At 45.5% G+C, this 22,820-nt stretch overlaps 1 protein-coding gene across 2 annotated transcripts in view; it reads left to right on the top strand.

Moving 5' to 3' along the window:
- Positions 1-22,820, top strand: part of CCT5 (chaperonin containing TCP1 subunit 5) — a 220,244-nt gene that overhangs the window by 15,852 nt on the left and 181,572 nt on the right. For both annotated transcript variants that reach the window (XM_086965270.1, XM_086965271.1), the window contains exons 3-4: positions 18,099-18,159; positions 18,241-18,405. In XM_086965270.1, the coding sequence (XP_086821396.1) occupies positions 18,099-18,159; positions 18,241-18,405 (226 nt within the window). The remainder of the gene's footprint in view (positions 1-18,098; positions 18,160-18,240; positions 18,406-22,820) is intronic.

The raw sequence follows: 22,820 nt of genomic DNA, 5'->3' as shown, positions 1-22,820 counted from the left end.
ATAGAGTAGTTTGCAAGGGCATATGATAGCATAGATAACGTTCTTGGTGTTGCAGTTGCTGTGGGTTTTCATTTCAATATCATGGTTCCTGTATGAGAATTTCTTAGTCTCTATCGTCATTTTGCATGCCTTACAGTGTGAGCACTTGCATTGTCCTGTTACAATCAATGTGGAACCTTCCAGATGTATCGTGGGATTGCGTGGGCAATCAAGGAGAGAGCGTACCACATGATCCTGTACGTTCTTTGCTTTCTTGAAAGCATGCATGGGGTCTGATATAAACTTCCAATGAACATTAATGATTTTTTTGAAGATGTAGCTGTGTGTAGTAAAAGTGACACAGATCATTCTATTGGTGTTCTGTCGTGACGTCTTGGGTGACAGTAGTGTCTCATCGGTTCTGGTGCCATGGTCTCTTCCTGGCACTGGTGACAAGCCTATTGGGGTAGGTGTCCCGCCGTTCCAGCGCCTGTATCGAGGTTTACCCACCAGACAGGGCTGGCCTCACAGGAGCATGCTGCGAGGCCCGTGTTACTTTCCCTTAGGGTCGCCTAATTAGAGCAGGACCCCGTGGCCCTCTTTGCACCCGACCCTGAGAGGTTGTATTTGCTTTTTACTTTGTGAATGAGCATTTAATCGTTTCTTTTCTTGTGTAGTACCTTGCTTTAGGTCCTGACGAATCGCCAGTTGGCGAGAAACATGTTGACCACACCAGGGGGTTAAGTTAGATGTCTGTATACCCCCACAGCCTCTAGCTCCCCTCCCACCCCTTTTAATTAGGGAATCCGCCACGTCAATAAAACTTATTGTGGACTGATCACCCTTTTTAACATTCACTCACTTTGCACTGACTACACTCTCTTCCGTCCTCACTCACACTCACCATCGGCAAGGAACAAAAGAACTCGGCCAAAAGAGTGCCTTTGGGCACTCCATCAGACATTGCAGTGCCGGTCTGACGAGGGGCAGTGAGCCGATGATGATACTGGACATCCTTCAGTCAGAGTGTGTTTCACACCTAACGCTCTGGGTGTGTGAGGCTCTCTAGTTCCAACAAGGGAACCTTCCTAGTTCCTTGACTCTTTGCATCCACTCTCTTCTCCACACTATATCACTATCCCCGGGGAACTTTGTACTCCTCTGTGTGCTCAAGCCTTTTGGGGTATCCTCTTTCGATTAGACGGGTAATCAAATCATCAGATTCCCTGAAGTAATCATCTTTCATTGAGCAGTTCCTTCGGATGCGAAGGAACTGCCCGAATGGCAGATAGTCTCTCAAGCTTCTATTATGATGACTCGTATACCTCAGTAGGGAATTCCTTTCAGCAGGCTTCCTATATAATGTGGTATATAGGTGATCCTCAAATTCCTTTATAGGGATATCAAGGAAGTCGATGGTGTTTCTGTCCCAGGTTATCGTGAACTTAATGTCCTCTGAGCAAGTGTTTAACCATTCAAAAAAATTCTTTAGTCCTCCATCACCTGCCCAGATAAGCAGAATATCATCAATGTACCTGCGCCATTTGATGAGTTTGTTGGGGTTCCTGTCTGACAGGACATGCTGTTCCTCAAAGCTGCTCATGTATAGAATGGCTAGATCTGGAGCGAAGGCTGCCCCCATCACTACCCCTTTAGTTTGAATATGATAATTGTTTTGGAGATGAAGAAGTTATACATCATGGCAACTTCAATTAGTTTCACTATGAAGTCAGTGGGTACATAGGAGGGTTGAGGTCTTCTCTCCAAGGCTTCACTGATGATCTCAAGGGAATGTCTTTGTGGTATACTAGTATACAAAGATTTAATGTTAAGGGGTGCCAGTTTTTGGGTTGAAATCTAAGCCATCTACCACGTTGATCACTTCCATTGTATCACAGAGATAGGTGGTAGTTCCTTCTGCAAGGGGTTTGATGAAGAAATCCACGTACTTGCACACCGGCTAAAGTAGAGAACCACAACCAGAAATAATCTGTCTCCCCGGTGGTTTCTCCAAATTCTTGTGCACTTTCGGTAATGTGTAGATTGTGGGGGTGCGTGGTTGAGTGTTGTTAAGGTAGTTGTACTCGTGCTAAGATAAGAAGCCAGCATCTCTTCCTTCCGTGGTTGTGTTGTGTATGAGTCTCCTAATATCCTTCGTTGGGTCTTTTGAGACAGGCTTGTAGCTTACACCGTCATTCAACTGGGAATATATCTCATCCTTGTAGTCGCTGGTATTCTGAATGACAATGCCCCCCCCCCCCCCCCCCCCCTGTCCACCAGTTTAATCACGATTGTCTTGTTGTCCTTGAGTGTATGGAGGGCTGTTCTTTCTCCTTTGGAAATGCTCTGTGACACATAGAATTTGGTTAGGCAAGCTTTCACGATGTCCCTTGCAACAACGCTTTCAAATGTCAGGATTTTGTGTGACATGTGGCTCGGTGGCATATATGTGGACGGTGGTGTTAATCCTGTGGTAGACGTAGGTAATTGTGAGGGGGAATCCCTGTAGAAATGTCTGAGGCGCACCTTCCGAAAGAATCTGGAGTTCAGCCTTCACATTGAATGGGTTTGAAAAAGAGGTAGGGACGAATGATAATCCCTTGGATAACACCTTGGCTTCATCATCAGTTAATGAGTGGTTGGAGAGATTGATGACGGGACTCTTTGGGGGCTACCACCTGTATGTTTTCCATCTGGTGATTATCTCCCTGTGGTTCTCTGCCTGGAAACAAACTTGTTTCGTGTTCTGTCCTCGAAATTGGGCCATGTCTGCTGAGTCTGTCCGCGTCTGGGTGCTCTGTTCCAAATGCGTCCTCTGCCCATGGGTGGTCCCCACTGGGTATCTTCTAAAAAAGGAAACCCTTGATGCTATTGTCCTTGTGGTTGGTACCATGGTTCCTGTTGTTGGTATCCGGTACTGGGTCCCGCCTGCTCGTTGTCACTTCCAGTACTGCACGAGGAATCAGTAAAAGTAGTCTGACGTCTGTGTCGCTGTAACCTCCTCTTCCTCTATTAGAGAAAGACCTTGGTTATCTTGCTTATAGTAGCCCTCGTGGAGGTACAGGTATGTTGCTTTTTATCGTAAAAACGAACGTCTTTGGCTAGTTTGTCAAGCTTTTTTGTCTGAGTTATGGTTTCAAACTCCTTGATGGTTTTGTCCAGCTTCTCAAGAGTGTCTTTAGCGTTTGTCAATGCGGAGTCCCCGCTTATTTCCCAACGCAAATCTTCGATTTATTTCATCAATTTGGCAACCTGCTCTAGCACTTACAAAAATTTAGAAGTGCTGGTATATAGCATTTTATTCTCCGTTTTAGGCCCGCTTTGGTGATTCTTATGCTTCTCATTTGGAATAATGTATTTCCCCTTAGGACTCCTGCGAACTGTTTCTGTGATTGTTCCAAATAGTTTTCTGGATGCTAGGTCATTTCTCTGAGGGGTTAGTACCCTCCTAATCCTTTAGAAACAGCACATGTACATCACCTGATAATGTTGGGTATCTGGCCCTCTGTTTGACCATGTGGCTCACATGGGCAATATTTTATCCAATGGTCCACCTCTCTGACTGCAACTCCAGCACTGAGGCAGGGATTTTGCTTGCTTGACACAACTGAGCCAGTTACCTCTGGATTATCGCCTGAAGACTGTAGGAAGGTGGATACCTAACTACGGTTACCCACGACTTTTTGCCTGGTGTTTTGCTGGTTTTCCGACTTAGTTGACATGGGGCCCTGCCAATCAGGACCCCAGGCCTACTGCTCTCTCTCTAAAATGGATTCCATGTACCCTAGGTACATTTCCAATTGGTACTGGGCCACCTTATCAGACCCTGTAACTCAGGGCATAGGTGTACCCAGGGCCTACCAGGGGCTGAAGCATGTATTATGCCACCCCTGGATGGCCATCTAAATCTGACACAACTGGCTGCACGACAGCTGGGGCAAGGTGGTGTAATCACCCTTTGCTTTAGATATAGTATACCTATATCTAACCCTAAAAAATGGACACACAGATTCCTATCAGTCACTCCTATGGCAGGCCTTGACAATCCTGAAGGCAGAGTGCTTGGAATCGTGTGAGATGGTGCTCTGGCATGAGCTGAGCCCGTTTGCAGCTTGCGGAACCAAGTCCTAATAGCTGTTCCATGATAACGCATACCATATACTCTTATGTGCATTATAATCCTTGCGGTTAAATGCTATCTTTGGTATCGCTTTATCAAAACAAGTCGAGTAAGGTGTCATACGAATTGGAATACTAACCCCTCGCCAATTCTGGCGACGGGGTTAGCATTCCACCCTTCTAGAGGGACACGACATGTATGTAACTGTGAACCCCGGTTAAAGTTAACTCAAGCCTCAGCATCACAAAATGGATGCTGCCACCACAGACACGAGTCTGACCCCCTGCAGCGGGGAGTCTTTCCAGCGAAGGGAGCATGGACAAAGGGTTTCCTGTCAGGGGCAGTGCTAGCACCATCCCAGACAGGGTTTTGTGTATCCTGGGTAGGCAGGGCTTTACAGGAAGGTGACTGCAAGTGGCACCCGGGTGCTCAATACGCATCTGCCGGCTAGAACCAGTTCCAGGGGCACACCAGCCCCTGGCCTGGGGAAAGTCCGGCATGGGAGAGGGGTGTAACCACCCCCCTTCCTGGTCCCACCCCTAGGGCAGGACCTAGTCGCGTACCCACCCCTTTCTTTAGGATAAAGGCAGGAGCAGGGACCCTTCCAAATTAGATAATCTTTGAATCAAGAAACTACTTTCCACAAAAGGAACTCTCGACTCTTCTCAAGATTTCTCCCTTGTGGCTAAGGAGTAGTCACCCTGCATCCGCAGGCACCATCTAAGAACTCTGCGGTTTGCTGCACGTCCTTCCTCCGGAATCCGACTGACCAGCTCGACGAGACCCGGCTTCCCTGGCACCTCTGACCTCTACCTACCTCTACAGCTAAGCTGAGAACCGTAGGTGCGACGAGACCTCGAGGGACCGGCCATCATCAGAACTGCACGACTTCTATCCAGCACGACCGCTGAGGGATCCTCTGGTGAGTGCTTTGGGGTCTGGGAAGCCCCGACCCTGAGCAGCTCCAGCACCGAAGTCCAGCCTCCCAGCATCCACGAGATCTGCGTGGGGCCCTTCTGCTTTTTGCTGCTCACCGCGTTGTTTGGCTACTAGCCCGCTGGCTTGTGGCCTTCCCAACGACGCCCGACGACATCACCACTGCTGGTCTGGTTGCTCCTGACTGGCCCTTGCTCCCTTCCAAAAGAGGAGCACCCCGGGCCCTCCTGGTCCACTCCAGACGCCATTTTGAGTCCACCGCGTGGGCTTGAATTTGCCAAGACTTGTTGCCCAATCCTGGGTCCAGCGACGTCGACAGCATCAACCATCGTGGGACAGCTCGCACCTCCATCCTGGTCCGTGAGACTGCAGAGCCCAGCGTCGCCCACTCACCTGGTCGAGGTGACTACCATCCGGTGCCCTCCTGGTGCCATCTGATCACTGGCTAGTGGTCACGAACTTGGTCCCCTCTGCTTTCAGGTGTCATCCATCTTCGATCCAGGCTTGGATCACTTCGAACAATCTTCACTGGTCGCCTGCCAGCAACTCATTCTTCAGGCTCCTGGTTCTTCAACGACGATTCCCGACGTCTTTTCAGACCTATGCAGCTGCAGCCCCTGGGCTAGGTAACTTCGGCATTTCGGTGCCCCAGCATAGCCTCACTATCCAAGGGTCAGGATCCACTGCGGTTTTCAACCTACCTTATCGGGTTCGCCCGAGAACACTAACTTTGCCTTTACTAGCTCCCATAGACTTTGTCCCGCATGAGTGCACACTCTGCACCCGAGTCCCCTAGGCCTCCTACTAGTAATCTGAAGGTTCAGTAACGTAGTCCTAGCGATTCCAAAGCCTATTAGTCCAGTACTTACCTGCTAGTAATTTCGCATTCCACTTCAATAGTATATGGTTTTCCGTGCCCCTCGGGCATTTGTGTAAATTGTGCAACTTAAAGTATTTTCGTAAGAGTTTTGTTGTGTGCTTAGTACCCTGTCCTCATAAAGAGTACAGGGCTGTTGTGATCTAAATAAATACACTGTTTATTTTCATAACACTTGTGTGGTGTCCTTTCACTTGGTGTTCAAGGGGTATATGTGATGGTATAACAGCTGGCTTAACACGCCCTCTAGAGTTTAGCCCGAAGACTGCTCGTATCCACGCTACTAGGATAGCTGGTCTATACGGTTGACTTACAACCAATCATCAATAAGGGTTGTTTGGACTGATACAAAGTGCTCACTAGAATAGTGAACATTATATATCAGGCCAACTTCTCACAAAGACCTCCTGGGTACTGTTGTGAAGTCAATAATACCAGGGCTTATCGTAAGAAGGCATTACCAAGGGCATCAAAAAGATACAGCTTCTGGCCTAAAACAAACCCATCAGCATTTTGCAAAATTGTAATTTTTCTCCTCATACCCCTCCCCCCTCCCCCCTTTCTTTTTTTCTTTTTTTCTTCTCACCGTGAAATTTGATTAGACTCGCATTACCTGCTTTTTTTTTTTTTTTTAAGGCTTCGCCTGCTCGGCGCGTGCGCTGTGCTTATGAAATCTCTTGTATTTAATATATCTTAAAAAGGGGCTCTTAATCAGTTCTCAAATGCCAAATATCTGTGTTCAACCCTCTTTTGTGTGGAACGTTTTTGTTGATTTCCCCTGGTTTCACACATTTACAATATGTCTACAAAAGCGATTTAAGCCCCGTTCACTGTCACAATAAGATCTCTTCCCAAGGAAAAGGCAGACCGCTTCTAACAGTATGCTAGAAGGTTTGCTGTTTTTTACTTCATTGAAAGCAGATGGGTTAGCCTTCGAACGTTTGCGGTATTTCTTATTCATGTCTCTGTAATTTTCTTTGCACTTTGTGTTAATATACAAGAGCTATGCTATATTTTAATACTAAACAGGCAGCCACACGTGCAGTTAGCTTGCAGACAACAGTCATGATTTGAATGGAACCGCAGGTGCTGTAGCACTGGGCCCAAAAGTTGTCAGAACAGCTCTGAACACTTATATTGCTATAATTGACTACTAAACAGGCAGTCAAAATTGCAGTTACCTTGTAATTAAAAGGACATTGCTTTGAAATGTGCAGCAGGTGCAGTGGCACAGGACCAAACATTCTAGGGACACCACTAAACCTAGATCATTGCGAAAATGTAAAACTAAACAGGGCAGTCACAAGTGCAGTTACCTTGCAAACGGGCTCATTTGAATGATGCAGTAGGTGCAATGGCATCAGGAACAGTTATCAGAACTCCTCTAAACACCCATTATTGCTATATGTTATTACTATACAGGCGGTCTCAGTTACCATGCCATTAGAAAGGGCTTGATTTTTATTGTGCAGCAGGTGCTCTGGGCCTAAAAGTTGTCATAGCTCCACTAAACACCTAATATTGCTATATTTTATTTCTAAACTGGCAACCTTAAGTGCAGTTGGCTTGCAGACAGCAGGGTCAGGATTTTAATGGTGCAGTAGCACAGGGCCAAAAGTTGTCAGAACTCTTAAAAATACATTTTATTGCTATATATGAGTATTAAACAGGCAGTCACAATTGCAGTTACCTTGCATTTAAAAGTGACTTAAAGGGCTCCAAGCACCTCACTAAACCTAGATTGTTGCTAAATGTAACTACTAAATAAGATGGTCACAAGTGCATTTTTCTAGCCAGCAATAGTCATGATTTGAATGGTGCAGCAGGTGCAATAACGGAGGACCAAAAGTTCTAGGGACCCCACTAAACGCCAAATATTGCAATATTTAACTACTAAATAATCACAAGTGCAGATACCTTGCAGGCAATAGGTTTATTATTTGAATGGTGCAGCAGGTGAAGTGGCACCAGGGCCAAAAATTGTCATAACTCCTCTAAACACCAAATATTTCTATATTTTACTTCTAAGCAGTCAGTCACAAATGCAGTTATCTTGAAGGCACTTGGGGTATGTTTGTGCAGCAGGTGTAGTGGTACTGGGCCCAAACGTTTACAACTTCTCTAAACGCATCATATTGCTATTCTATAATTTTCCTTGCATTTTTAAAAATGTTGCTATTTACCCGCACAATACCACTAGTAACAGCAGACATGATTACCTTTTTGTACATAAACATGTCATAACACTTTAACCAACTTTCTGTAACCTATATCAGCAAGCTACAATTACAACAAAAAGCAGCTTATTAATCACATATGCTAAACCTAATTCATTTACCAATGCTTGTTAACTCCTCTGCCGTGATCAATGTTGTTTTTGTTACTAATGTAGCCACCCTTCCGTCCGAGGACAATATAAATCATTATCTCCGAGTCTGGCAGACAGCATAATAGAGGCACATTTCCCCCACCCAACAGTACTTTTCTGGGAACCAGAGGAAGGACTTCAGCATGTCTCTGAGACAATTTGGATTCCAGGCGTATCATATCTGTGCAGCTAATCTCAATGGCAGGGATAACCAGCTCAGATGAAACAAAACATTATATAATGTGTGCAAAACCATATGAAAGCTTGACTTGTGGACCTGAGAGCGCCCCAGGCTGATCTGTGACTAATCTCGAGGTCCTCTTGGACCTGCAAGCCAAGCTTTCATATGACGTCCTCTTACCTTCCACACTTTAACTTCATTTGCCTAGAATTAAAGGCAAAGCTTCATGTTTAGACTATCGTGTTTAATTGATGCCTTGCAATACAGTGATACATTGAGATGTGCTATAGTAGAATTCTTCTGCACGTCAGTTGATCAAAATCACTATATTCGGATAAGTAAAACCATGAAAGTTCACTACAAAAAATTTGATTAAAACATACATATTTCTTTTAGGGCTTGATCTTATGCAGCAAAAACATCAGGATAAAATCATTCCCATCCTCACACTGTAAAAAAAAAAAAAAAAACTCCAATAGGTACAAAGTTATTTTGACTTGATCATTTGCCCCAAAACATCAAACAAAAAACTTTCAGTTCATAACTATATTGATAAACAGGCATGTACCACATCAGATAAGCGAGTTTTTAGGTAGAGTAATTTATTAATCGAAACCTATTACATCTGACCAAAACTCTCTTGAACACGCCGGATTTGCTACAGTGCATGTTAACTTTTCAACTGTGACGCTTGGCCAGGCGCGCGTTTGGCCTCACTCGCACCCCATGCTGGTTCCCTCCACTCGCTCGCCTGCTCCCTCCCCTCCCCATCCGCCTCGCACACCACATCAAAGGCTGCTGCTCAGCCCCCCCCCCACACACACACACCTACTCGTGTTGCTGTTTGCCTTGTGTTCTTCTCGTTTTCCCCATGTTGTCTCCCTTGTTAGATATGCTGGAAACGCTAGTTCGTTCTACAACTTTTTAGGTCTCGCCTGTCGATGCGCATGCGCATCGAGCAAGGCGAGAGTATTGGGACTTATCCGCTCTTTATCTACACTGCAAGGAATCGTGGCGATTCCTTGCAGTGCCCGTGACTTTTAAGCTCAGTGCGCATGCGCATTGAGCTTAAAAGCGCGTGCACGTCCGTCTTTGTTTACCCGCTCCGCCCCCTCCACTTCCCGCCGTGTCGCATTTCTCCTCCCCCCCCTCCCCTCCGTCCGTCCGTCTTGTTTTTTTTTTTAATTTAACCCGCTCCGCCCCCTCCCCTTCCCGCTGTGTCGCATTTCTCCTCCCCCCTCCCCTCTCTTCCGTCCGTCCGTCTTGTTGTTCCAGGTAGCTGAAATATGGAAATGTAAAACGCCAGAAGCCCCCACTTCCCTCCCCGGGGTTGTTTTTCTCGCTCTCTTTTTTTGCGCAATCCAGCATTTATCTTTTCAGGGACAGCTCTGCCACGTGTTCCGCTAACGTCTGCCAGGGTTAAGCCTGGAAAAAAATACATTTGTGACCAACTGCTCTCCTGGCAAATCAAGGATAGTGTTTGGACAGGCTGGGGTTTATGTCACTCGTGCCTTGCCATATGAGGAGGAACCCGGCTCGGCTGGCAGCGTTAGGACAAACTGAAGCAGCCCCCCTCCCCCAACGCCCTGCTGCACACGGTGGGGGCCGGGGGACGTGCAATGATAGAACGAGAGGGCGAGCCAGCCGTAAATATCGCCTGTAACCTTCATCCGAAACGCAGGGCTGAAGCCATTCAGGCAAAACCCGGAGATTTATGTGCAAAAACCATCTCTCTCGAGCAGGCGGTGCCGTCTCCGACCCAAAACTCACATTGGTGTACAAGCTCCAGCCACCCCACCCCCGTCTGCCCGAGGCGCGTGAAATACGACTGCCTGGCATCCAAGGTTATTAAAAGGAGCGTTTTCTTTAATTACATGAAAACAGGGCGCGATCCGCCTTCCTCACCTCTTTCCTACGCGCAATCTCTCTTTTGCTTGTAGTCAAGGTATGGGGAAATATGTCCTTTCGATATACAATTAATAAAATATATCGCCTGCATCGTCATTCATGGTATATTTCGCAATATCAGCAAGGGAAACTGCACATGCAAAATATGCCATTCCATTTGTTTCACGAAAAGATCACACGATATATATCTGATAAAATGCATATTTTTATATTAGCAGGCCGTTTTAGTTCGAAAACATTTCCTATAGGTGGATGTATTCTCTAGGTTCTGCTTTTTTTCTAAATAAAGTATAAGAAAAAAACGCGAGGGTCTGCCATGGTTCTTCAGGGAGGCTGCGGTGGGAGCAGGGTATGGATTGATACAATGCAGCACACCTATCCAGTCTGAGCTGGCTGCAAGGCTCTCTAGGGGTGCCTGCGGGGCTGCCCAATATGAATGCGGGGGCTGCAGCACTACACCTACAGAGACATGTACGCAGACGCACGCCCTCACTCACCCTCAACTCCTCACTCTCACTCACCCTCACCCACACTCACCCTCACTCACCCTCAACCCCTCACCCTCAAACCTTCACCCTCAACCCCTCACTCACCCTCACTCTCACTCACCCTCAACCCCTCACCCTAACTCACCCTCACTCACCCTCAACACCTCACCCTCACCCTCAACCTCAACCACTCACCCTCAACCTCAACCACTCACCCTCACTCACCCTCACCCACCCACCCTCACTCACCCTCACCCTCACCCTCACTCTCACTCTCACTCAACCCCTCACCCTCACTCACCCACCCTCACCCACCCTCAACCCCTCACCCTCACACAGTGCAATAGGTCTCAGACCATTTCAGTTGGAGCTTTTAGAAATGTTTATGGCTTTTTTTATTTGTAATTCTTTAGCATTGGCTACAGGAAACAAAAATGCTAAACATTTACAAAAAAAACCCATAAACAATTCTAAAAACACTAACTCTAATGGTGCGAGACCTATTGCATTTTTTTTTCTTTTTTTTAATGTATTTATTTATTTGGTATTCTTGCTATTGCAAACAATTGTCACATTTCAAAGTTGCATTCATCCCAATAATTACATCAGCAATTTGAAGAATTATCAGATCCAGTTCTGGCCCCTTCTTTTTCAAATCAATGATCTGCTGTCTCGGTCTATTGGTCAATTAAAAGGAACCAGGACCACAACTTCTAGAATGCACAGAACTCTTAAAAGAAAATCTTGGACCACAGCATTGCGCTCTTGCTGACCAGGCGCAATCTATGGACTTAACAAAGGTAGGAAAATGCACGTGCACCACTTGGGTCGTATATCCTCGAACGTGTTGCAAACTTGTGACCGAAGAGCTCCTTCCACCTCAAAAAACGTTTCTAATTTCACCTGCGTTACCTTTTTTTTCTTCAATTTAACACTGACAAACGTGTAGTCTTGCAAAATGACTCCATGTCACAGCGTCCCCACTTGTCTAGTCTCGGAATGCCATTTTATTGGTATCGAATGCCTTGGTCCGTAAAGACTATTTTAACCGCACCAAAACTAAATTTCCCAGAAAGCAGTGGTATCCCAAACAGAAGAACCCCCAGGAACGGAAATTCCGAGTCTTTGTGACATGGAGAAGTTTAGTATCACCCAGAGCCCCAGGGGATTTCAGGTGCTTGTTTGCCCAAGGGATACAGTGGCACTTAAATACCTACAATCGCATAATGCAAACCAAACTCTCTGCCCCCAAACAGTCAGGGAGCTGAAAGCTTTGCTCCTCCCAGCTTCTGCGCGAGGAGGGGAGGGGGCAAAGGCCTGGCTGCTACCTGCTGACCCGACAGATAGGCCCTCTCTGAAGTAAATGTAATTATAAAATTCAGCCTGCTCCCATTGGACACACTTTCACCCTCTGCACCTCCCTAATCCCCCTCCCCCGGGTGCTGCCACCTCGGGTGTGCAGGGCCTGACCTGCACTTTATCTGACTGCGATTTAGCTGCTAATTGCAGAGCCCAGGAGATCAGAAGATTTGAGGGCCATCTGCCGGAATTTCATTATTCCAAAAATGTTTGCTTATTTCCCTTTCTGCCCCACTTGCTTTCCGCCCTCCCAGTCCCCGCCCCCCAGTCTTTATTCACCAGCCCCCCCCCACCCCATCGCTGGACCTGTCTCTTTGGCTTTGCATGCAAATGGCCTTCTGATGGCAGCAGCTCCCCCGGGGCCTCCGTGATGCCTTGTAGTTTCTGATCTGCTGAGGCTTACAGGGATCAGAGAGGCTCGCTGGCTGAGTCTGGATCGGATGTCGGGGTGCTCGTGTCACTCTGTTGTTCGACGCTTTCCCCTTCCACTTCCCATGGGTGAATTTCAAACAGAGTCCAGGTATTTATATGGACGCTGATCCTCCTGGCCCTATAGCATGTGTCACCTACAGCCTTGAGACCCTAGTGGGTATGTAGTGCGCTTTACAAACTCCACCCTCTAACTCCACCCTCTAGCCTCTGACTTGTGCAGGTCACCATTTGCCGCTAGCGCTTTCACTCTTCCCCCCCCCCCCCTCTCTCCTACTTCCCCCTCCCACCGTGAATGAAATAACTCAAGCCCCACTCAACGCCGCAGCGACACTCCACGCCGCCTTGGCGGCGCCACTGAAGGCCTCGGCGCCACTGAAGGCCACTTCGCCACTCAGCACCACTGAAGGCCACGGCATTACTCGGCGCCACTGAAGGCCACTCGGCGCCACTGAAGGCCACTCGGCGCCACTGAAGGCCACTCGGCGCCACTGAAGGCCACTCGGCGCCACTGAAGGCCACTCGGCGCCACTGAAGGCCACTCGGCGCCACTGAAGGCCACTCGGCGCCACTGAAGGCCACTCGGCGCCACTGAAGGCCACTCGGCGCCACTGAAGGCCACTCGGCGCCACTGAAGGCCACTCGGCGCCACTGAAGGCCACTCGGCGCCACTGAAGGCCACGGCGCCACTCTGTGCAACCATTCAACAACAACTGGTTCTAATATGTTCTCTCAATGTTTCAAGCTTTATTACAAATGTCACACAAAGATGTTAATATTTCACTGCTGTTCTTGGATTTTCAACATAATAAAATACAATGAACATAATCTTCCCAAAAGTTATTTACAAAAGTTTAAGCTATTGCCGTTATAAATTACAATAACTTTTATGTAAGTATTAATTATTTTAAAAAAATAAGCCATTGTTATTTGTAATATTAACACATCTAAGTCATGTGTATATATAACACATATTGCATTACAAATGGTATAGGTGTCACGTTTGTGAAAGTTAAAACTATTGGCATTGTAAATGACAAAGCTATTAATTTCGCTATTTTAAAAACTAACACATAAATAAAATATTTGTCATTTACAATACCAATAGATCAAACTTTCTTAATGCGAGACCTATTGCATTGCAAATGCTTGTTCCCTTTCCCATTACAGTTTAGAGAGGACCTAAAGATACAAATTTCATTAAAACCGCGATCTTGTACAACAAAAACATCTTGCTAAAAGCATTGAACTTATAAATATGATAAAACGGATATGTACCACATCAGAGGCTTTTTTATTCTCTCCCTTACCGCTGCATCAAAAAACCTAGCAATGTTAAAGCATGGGTTTTTCAGCATCTGTAAGTATACTAATGCAGGCTATACTTGCATAAAGACTTTATCTTTCAATATGAGCAATAGAAAACCTTTACGAATATGGTGATAATGGTTGCAAAACATTATAAAATGTAAAGTATCTTGATGGACAAATATCACAGGAATAGGGGCCCAAATCGTTCGTTCTTCTTACTCCACCCCTGAGCGTATGCCATTACATAGTACAAAAGGTAAAATGTAAATCTTGTAAAAAGAAAGCAGTGGTAAGGGTTTATTTCATTTAGTCCGCACGTTAAAGCAATACACTTTGAATTTTGAAGACTTATTTTTACAAGATGTTTGCTGCATAATTTACATCTCAAACAGCTCTGTGGCTCCTGGTTTCCATAGGACAAGCTTTTTTGACTTGCCTATAATTTTAGCGCAGTTTGTCGAACCTACAGCCTGAACCGCTGGACGAAATTACACCAAATTAGGCAGAAAGGTAGATGTTACACATATTGTGCTTTCTGTTATCTGGTGCAAATCCGTTCAGTAGTTCTTGTGAAATTAAAACCAAACATTACAGGGATATCTCTGGTAGTGGCATTACGTAGTGAAATTACGGCATGTTTGAGTTAAATAGCGAAAGTGCTCGCCAGCTGGGATGCTCTGATTGGCTGAATGCAACCTTAACAACGTTGCGGTGGTTACGCTGTGACTTTGTTTGAGGTAAACCGTGAATGCGTGCCATATCTAGAATGGTAATGCTGCTGCGCATTACCTACTTCTTCACCAATTTGCCAGTAGTGATCCCAAGGAAGATATTTCAAACATCAAGCACCCTCCTCGTAGATTTAATATGGGGTATAGGTCATCGATGTATCACGCACTCTACGCCGGAATACACTAAAACCTCACCCTCAAGCTACAAAATACCCAGAATGCTGCCGCAAGACTGGTCCTCAAACTACCAAAACAATGCCACATCTCCCAGCACCTGCTTACACTCAACTGGCTCCCCGACAAGACTAGAATCACCTTCAAGATACTCACCCACGCACACAAGGCCCTACACAATACCGGACCAGCCTACCTGAACAGCCGACTCAAATTCCATGCACCCCAATGGACCCCGTTCGATCAGCCCAGCTCTTACGCTGTGGTCCCACGCACCAGAAAGACCAGATCGGGAGGCCATTTCTTCTCCTTCCTCACAGCTAGAGCCTGGAACGCCCTTCCACTTCACCTCACAGACCACACCGCTCCCCATCTTCACTAGAAACCTCAAAACCTGGCTCTTCGACAGACCACCTCCTTGATAGACCAAGACCTGCACCCCCCCCCCCCCCCCCCCCCCCCCCCCCAAAAACCCCCCCCCCACCCCATGGGCCTTGAGACCCATCCGGGTGAGTAGTCACGCTCCACAAAACCCTGATTGATTGAAGTTCCAATAGGTGGCTGATTTAAATGGGTTGGGGTTACCAAAAAGGTAACTCTTTTAGTTTGCAGCGTCCTACTCTAGAAATCCATGGAAGGGGTTGGTGTTTTGATGATATCTTGTATGGTACTTTATGCCACCTTAAGGATTCTTCAAATTGGTCTGTGGTGCGCCAAGCAAGATGAAGTTCAGGGAGCATGGTAGATGTAAGGAACAAGAGTGCATTGTCGGTAGTCTTTCTTCTGCATGGGTTTGGTAAGGCAGGGAAGAGAGTAAACAAAATAGCAGGATGTGGGATGGGAAGGAGTAAGTAGCTGCCAGAATTTAAATTAGAGGTAACGGTAATAGTGAGTTATTAGGCCCTAACATAACTTTATGCACTGTAGACTCGAAGTGAGACCGGAGGCAATTACTGCTTTGAACCTTTTCCACCACAGCTTCTTCAATTCCATTTGCGAGCACTGTCTTGTACTCTCTCTGTATTTGAATAAGACTTACTTTACATCTGTTTCTGTGGGCACTATAACATATTGACTGTCTTAGTTGAGTACACATTGCTTAAGTTGACTAGCTGAGCAACCCACCCCTCTTGTTCCCGAATACATTGTTTATCATGCCATGTGTTTTTGATCTCACAGTAAGAGAATTTATGGATAATGTCACTGTCATGTGGTTGGTTTTTGATTCACTACTATTTGAATGGAATTGTCTTTCTGTAATATTTATAATTCATAGATTTTCGCTATATAAAAGCTCACTAGTAGCATGGTTTTCATATACCATCACTGTCCAGAATAACATGGTTATCAAAGGGCAGTGCTGTACAACATATTCCAGACTCCCCATCAATGTGTAATGTGAGGGGGGAGGGGTATAGATGTAATAAGACACCCCAATAGAATGAATGACATGTGAGCTTATATAAAACACTTGATATCTGGAGGTGTGCTTGCACTGCAAAATTGGTCGACTTTAGGTGAATGAGTTCAACTAAATCAGTTCATGAACCTGAAGACTTACAATGACTAGCAAAGGATGGCCGGTTATTTATGGCTTTCGTGGATTTATTATCCACTTTTGATTGTGTATCACACTGTAAACTATGGGCGATAATGGTAGAAAGGGGAGTGTACCTCCCATCATTGCTTTTATTCGAGAGCTGTACACAGAAGCAACAGCATCTGTCCGGTATGTTAGAAGTCGAGAGCGAACAAGGGCCTTTAATATCGAGAGGGGGTAAGACCGTTCTGGCCACACTTCTGTTCTCTCTGTACACTAATAGACTAGAGGCAAATTTAAGTTGCTCCACGAAGGACATTCCTTATAAAGAATCATCTCCCTTACCCATCCTCTTAAATGCAGGTGACACAGTGCTCCTGCCTAGAATCCTGATTGCACTACAGAAACAAATTCAGGACTACTCTGTTGTATGGCTAGCCTAGACCTAAGTGTTAATGTCCCAAAATCCTATGTTTTAATTGCCGGTCCTTGCACTAAGAAACCTTTTAATTTTCACATAGAGGATCAGAAACTGGTGGTGGTTGGTTTATTCACCTATCTGTGAGTAACAATTGATGGAAAGTTATCCTGGAAAAACATGTGACTAAACAGAAAGGTCCCTTTGGAAAATGGGATTTTTGGATAACCTCTCTAAAAAAACTTGTCTCGAAGCCCTTTTCAGAAATGTTACTAATATTTTCACAGAAAATGCTGGCAAGTGCCACTTACGGGGCACCGATCTGGGGAACGGTAGGCCCAGCTCTTGTAAAACAAACTGCTTTCACTTCCCCGGTCTTGTGCAAATTGCCTACCGCATTCAGAACCAGCTTTACCTTATCTCGAGGATGTGATTAGATTGACTTTTTTTTTTTTTGATCAAGACAATTCTTACAACTGAACCAGGCGATCCTAAGGAACTGCTCAAAACTGAATCCTGCCCATATGATCCCATGTTAAGAACACCTTTACGGAGTTAGATCTCCAACAAATATACAAGTTCCCCCTGCAGAGTAACATGTTTTCGAAGGTAAAGGTAAAAAAGATCTTGAAAAAATGGCAAATGACAGATGGGAGAGACACAAATCAATAATAATTGCAGATATATCCTTCTTAATAATTGCATATATATCCTTTTTCCCATGGCTAAAGCTCTTTTATATTCTTATATCTCATTTGTATGGAACCCACAGCATAGATAAATCCTAATTTGATTTAGGATGAACTACATTCCATTAATGTTTGGTTTCCCAGCGAACATGTACATGGGGGCATGCCTGTGCAACAGGAGAGCAGCTCAATCAATGTTTCATATCCTAATCTTTTGCACTCTATGGGCCCCAAAGGAACGCTTTGTTAGTTCCCGTGCTACGGAAGTAGAACTTTGCTCAATATTACCCTGCACTTTATCTAACCGCTTTCAGATCCCTATATGTCAATCACTTGCATCCCACCTAAGGGCAGTGGCTAGTAGAAGACGTCTGCCTTTATAACTGTTTCCTTTTAATGGATTGTTTTATCCAACATTGATAAAGTTATGAAATTATGGCTCTATATTACATGGTGTAACGTCTCTCAAATCTTTTATTGCTGCAATGGTTGTCAACTTGACTTTTATATTTGTACTTTTTATGCGTTTGAAATAATACGAAATAAACTATGTTTGAGTGACTGGCTTACAAATGAACCCTTTTTTTCAGTCTCACATAATGGCAGCAAAAGCAGTTGCAAATACTCTTCGAACTTCTCTTGGACCCAATGGTGAGTATATACGTACCCTTTTGTGGGAATGCACAACATAACTTCCTTCTTTCATTTACTGATTTGGATTGCTTTCCACAGGGCTCGATAAAATGATGGTGAATCAAGATGGCGAGGTGACTGTAACAAACGACGGTGCCACCATTTTAAGTATGATGGATGTAGATCACCAAATTGCAAAATTAATGGTGGAGCTGTCAAAGTCCCAGGATGATGAGATTGGAGATGGAACCACTGGAGTAGTGGGTAAGAGTTAAGGAGCTGTAGTTCTTAGAGGGAAACCTCCCATTTTTTATCTGTCTTCAAACATTAGATTGATTACCTTGAAATTGTTCAACTGTGCTTTCAATGGTTTTTAACATAACTATTTTTGAAGGTAAGCCAAAAGGGTGTAATTTGTGTTTGACTGTCATAAACTAGACCACTCTTGCGTGGCATCCAGCTGGGGCTCTTGAATTTGGGCTGCAATACAAGGCAGAATCATGCAGCAGTGTTGGTATTATTCAAATGGCATGGAAAAGTAAATGTGGAGTAAGAAGCGGCTGCACGGCCGCACAGCAGAGTGGCTACAGTGAGCTACTTTTCCCGGGAGAAGCAAGCCGCCACTGCTGGAAAAAAGCGAGCGAGCCACCATTACCGGGAGCTGTGAGCCGCGGTCGGTCGGCGAGCCGCCACCATCGTGAGTCAATCCCGTTTTTTGGCGGCCGGCGGTTTGCGGTTGGGTCTCGCAGGGGGGTGCCACTGCCCCCGCTTTGGTCGCTGACAAGGGCGCCCCGCTGGGAACCAGCCTTTGTTTTGCTCGTTTTGCTTGCTTGCATTGTACTGATGGGAGATGCAAGGACCCCCACGCATATTGCGTAACCCAAGGAACATAAAGAAATAGTAAGAAACGTTCAAGTCAAGTGAATCAAGCGAAGTCAGCCTGTAGCACGTTGAGCCTTCCGCCCATCCCCACTGTTGCTAAGCCTAGCCTCTGCTTTCACCTGTGTTGTGGGTGTTGAACTCTCTGTTGGAGGCTGGTCCGGTTCTGGAGCGGGACGGGACGTGAGTGTGGGCGCTGCGCCTGTGTGTGGTTACCGGGAGCCGCCGCGCCGCCAAGCCATTGCCAGCGTTGATTGCGGGAGAGCGGAGTGAAGTAAGGTGAAGGAACCCCCTCCGTAACCTGTGGGAAGCTGAGAAGAATGCAAAGTAAGGACACAGGAAAAAGCAATGGCCCTAGGGAAAACTAAACCACGCAGAGTGTTAAACAGCAAAAAAACTGTAAATAAGTCTGGAACAGCGGACGCGACCTGCTCACCCAAAGGCTTGGCTCACGTAAATAATGAGATGGTAGCACCAACCGCTGGCAAAACAATATCCATTAGAGTAACCCCCCCCCCCCCCCCCCCATTCAAGCACAACCCTGCAGCCAGCGCCGGCATCTGCCAGGTCAACAGGCGCAAAAGGGGGGTCGGTGGTATCAAAAACCATTAAGGATTTTATCGGCAAACATTTCAAGGGGAAAGAGCAGAAAAGGAGACAATTGAAATTGAGACCACGCAATCTATCGAGGATCTGGCTGCATCAAGCACTGAGGCCTTGAATCAGACTGACTTTAACATAGCTGAGATACCAATGGAACCACATCTATCATCTTCGCCAAGGATGTTTCAGTCGATTTGCACCCAGGATTTAGGAGCAGACATGGTGAATGAAGAACGAGTAGTCTGTAGTGACTCCTTGGGAGAAGGGAACATTACGAAGGAGGTTCCCTGTCAAAAGGATCATGAAAATCTAGGGTCCCCAAAAACAGTTGGAATAGACGTATCGGGCATATCTTTATGTAGCCTGGAGGTGACGGGTTCTAACGGCCAATCCATGCTCTAAGTTATGCTAATGCTCCAGAAGACTCTGCAGGGAATTCTAGAGGTTACAGTACTAAATAATGACATTCTAAAAAGACATTGTGACCAATTTAAGGGCATAAATGGGGAATTAGCACAGATTAAAAACTTGATGCCCAAAATCGTAAGACCTATAGAAACCTAGGAGGAAAATAAAGCGGCCAGGGGGGAAGAAGTGGAAGAGGTGACTAGCCCGCCAGAGAATGAACCAACAGAATACGTATCCTACCGCCCCATGCTTATAAAGAGGTATGGGGGATGAGAGATATAGAAGGTCTAATATACTAAGGCGAAGAAAAGGGATTAAGGCCCGACCCAGTTGCTACCCTAAAAAGTACCAGGATCATAGGGGGGGAGGGGGGAACGCCAATATATAAGTCAATAAACAAGGTAGCAAGGCAAGGATCTAAAAAGTTAGATTTCGTAGAGAAAGGGGCAAAAAAGCAGCCGATCTGAAGAACAACCCAAGGGCATAACGAGGAGGGATATGGGAGAGAACAAAAAGGCTATCAGGAGAAATCCCCCAGGGGTAAAAAAGAGCGTAAGAGTGGGAGAGGGACATGTCCCCAAGTGCGGAGGGACCCCACCCAAGTAACTGGAAGGGGGCCAAAAAAGGGGGAGGAGAAGAAGCTAGTAGGCACTTAAGGGGAGTAACGATAGGAGGGAATCGCCAACATCAGCAGACAGTAACACCCACTGACACTTGGATATTTGTAGAGCCAATAGGACAGGCGAAAGGGGGGAAAAGAACTATGAAATTAAACCCCTTGAATCGATCCCAGCTACTATCCTTATTTGGAAAGTGCCCCAGTCTAAGATATGTTAGCACTGATGATCTAAAAGAAGTGGGGTTCACGGTAAACAGTAAGGGGGAGGAAATAACTAAGGTTTTACTCCACTCAGCCCTAATAAAGGATGCTATAGAAAAGGCAGAGACAGAGATGCTACAGGAAGGTATAAGAATACTAAAAAGGATGGATGTATTCTCGGATAAGATAGGGACTCCTTTCCTCAGAAATCACGCAGCTCTAGGATATAGACAAATAAAAATGATCAATCTGGGGAGAGGTACCAACGACGCCCTAGAAATCATGATAAGACCCAATGACCAAAGGTGGGATATGGAAGATGTACTTGCTGGGAACAGATACAGAGAGTTGGCAAATATGAGTGGTGAGGAAGATGGTTTTATGAGTGAGATCGACTAGGAAGTAGGAGCGCCGCACAGCCTATCTATAATGACCTGGAACATAAATGGGTACAATAGAATAGTGACACAGGAAGATTTTAAAAATATCTTAAGGAAAAACAATATCGTTTGCCTCCAGGAAACTTGGCTGTGTGGCGAAATCCCTGCTACTGTAGGTTTTACTCATTATGTAAAAGCCGCTAAAAGGAACACGGTGGGTAGACCTTCAGGGGGTTTGATGACGTTGATTTCTACAAGGATTGCCAAGGACATTGAACCCCTGGAACTACAGTGTAACTGGGCACTGGGCAATAGAGTGCGAACAACAAACATGTTGGGGGGTGAAAGCCTATGCATTATAAATGTATGTATTCAGAAAGGGAAAGTAAATGAATATAAGGCAGACTTGGAACGCTTAAAAACTGACCTGGATGAGGTGGGTAACCGGTTTCCAAGGGATGTGCTCGTAATATTGGGAGACTTCAACCATAAATTGAACCCTCAAACAATGGACTCTTGGTTGAAGGACTTGTTGGATGCATATAAAATAGAGCGGGCGCAATTTCCCAGCTGTGAGACTTCAAGTAAAGATGATGAGCTCGGGCAACTGTTGGAGGTCATGGGATTTGTATGTACCAACGGTAGAAAGAAACCAGACAGGCCTGCGAAGCGTACCTTTAAGGTAAGGCAACAATTCTGCCCCATAGATTATGTATTCATACAGGCCTGGCATTTCCATCTTATTAAACAGTTCGAAATTCTGGGGGTGGAGGGTAGTGATCACTATCCACTGCATGTTGAACTTTAGGTAAATGGCCCCCCGCGAAGACAAGTGCTATCAGTAGATGTAGAATACCCCAAGCGGTTAACAACACGAATCACCGAGGAATATATACAAAAACTAAGTACATATCAGCTAACTGTGAATTTGGGTAACCTTGTACCAGAAGAAAGTATAGCCTGGTACGAGGGTATAATAAGGCAATTGGTGGAATGCCTCCGGATTAAGTTAAAGTGTAACAATCAAAAACCAGTAAATAATGCGACATTACACCCTAATAATAACAAACACTGGTTTGATGCCGAATGCCGGAAACTAAAGGCCGGTATTAGGAAACAAGAAAGACGCCACAGAGGTAACTATAGTGAGGAAGTGGTATCAGAACTAAAAAAAATGAAGCTAAAATATAAGACAGTTATTAGAGATAAAAAAAAGGTGTTTTAAGGGCAAATGTTGGGATAATTTACTCGTGGCAATTGAAGACAAAAATGTGAAAGGCTTTTGGAGGTTAATACAGGACTGTATGGGAAAAGCACAAGGGACCATGCAGTGCTCAGTGCCAGAAGACAAGTGGCTGACCTATCTAGCGGAAATTTATGGGAAATGGCCAATGAGGGAGGGAATAATGGTAAATGCCTGGCTAGGAATAAGTGAAGAATTAAAAACCCACTTTCCCCCAGATCGAATTAGAACCATAATATCTAGGTTAAACTTAACACAGGCAGCCGGCCCTGACAACCTGCCAGCTGTCATAATAAAAACAAATATAGAATGGTGGGCAGAGTTCCTTTCAAACATGTTTTTATGG

The sequence above is a fragment of the Lissotriton vulgaris genome, chromosome 4_1, assembly GCF_964263255.1.
Source record: "Lissotriton vulgaris chromosome 4_1, aLisVul1.2, whole genome shotgun sequence".
In the NCBI taxonomy this organism is placed as follows: domain Eukaryota; kingdom Metazoa; phylum Chordata; class Amphibia; order Caudata; family Salamandridae; genus Lissotriton; species Lissotriton vulgaris.
This window is presented reverse-complemented; position numbering and strand designations above follow the sequence as displayed.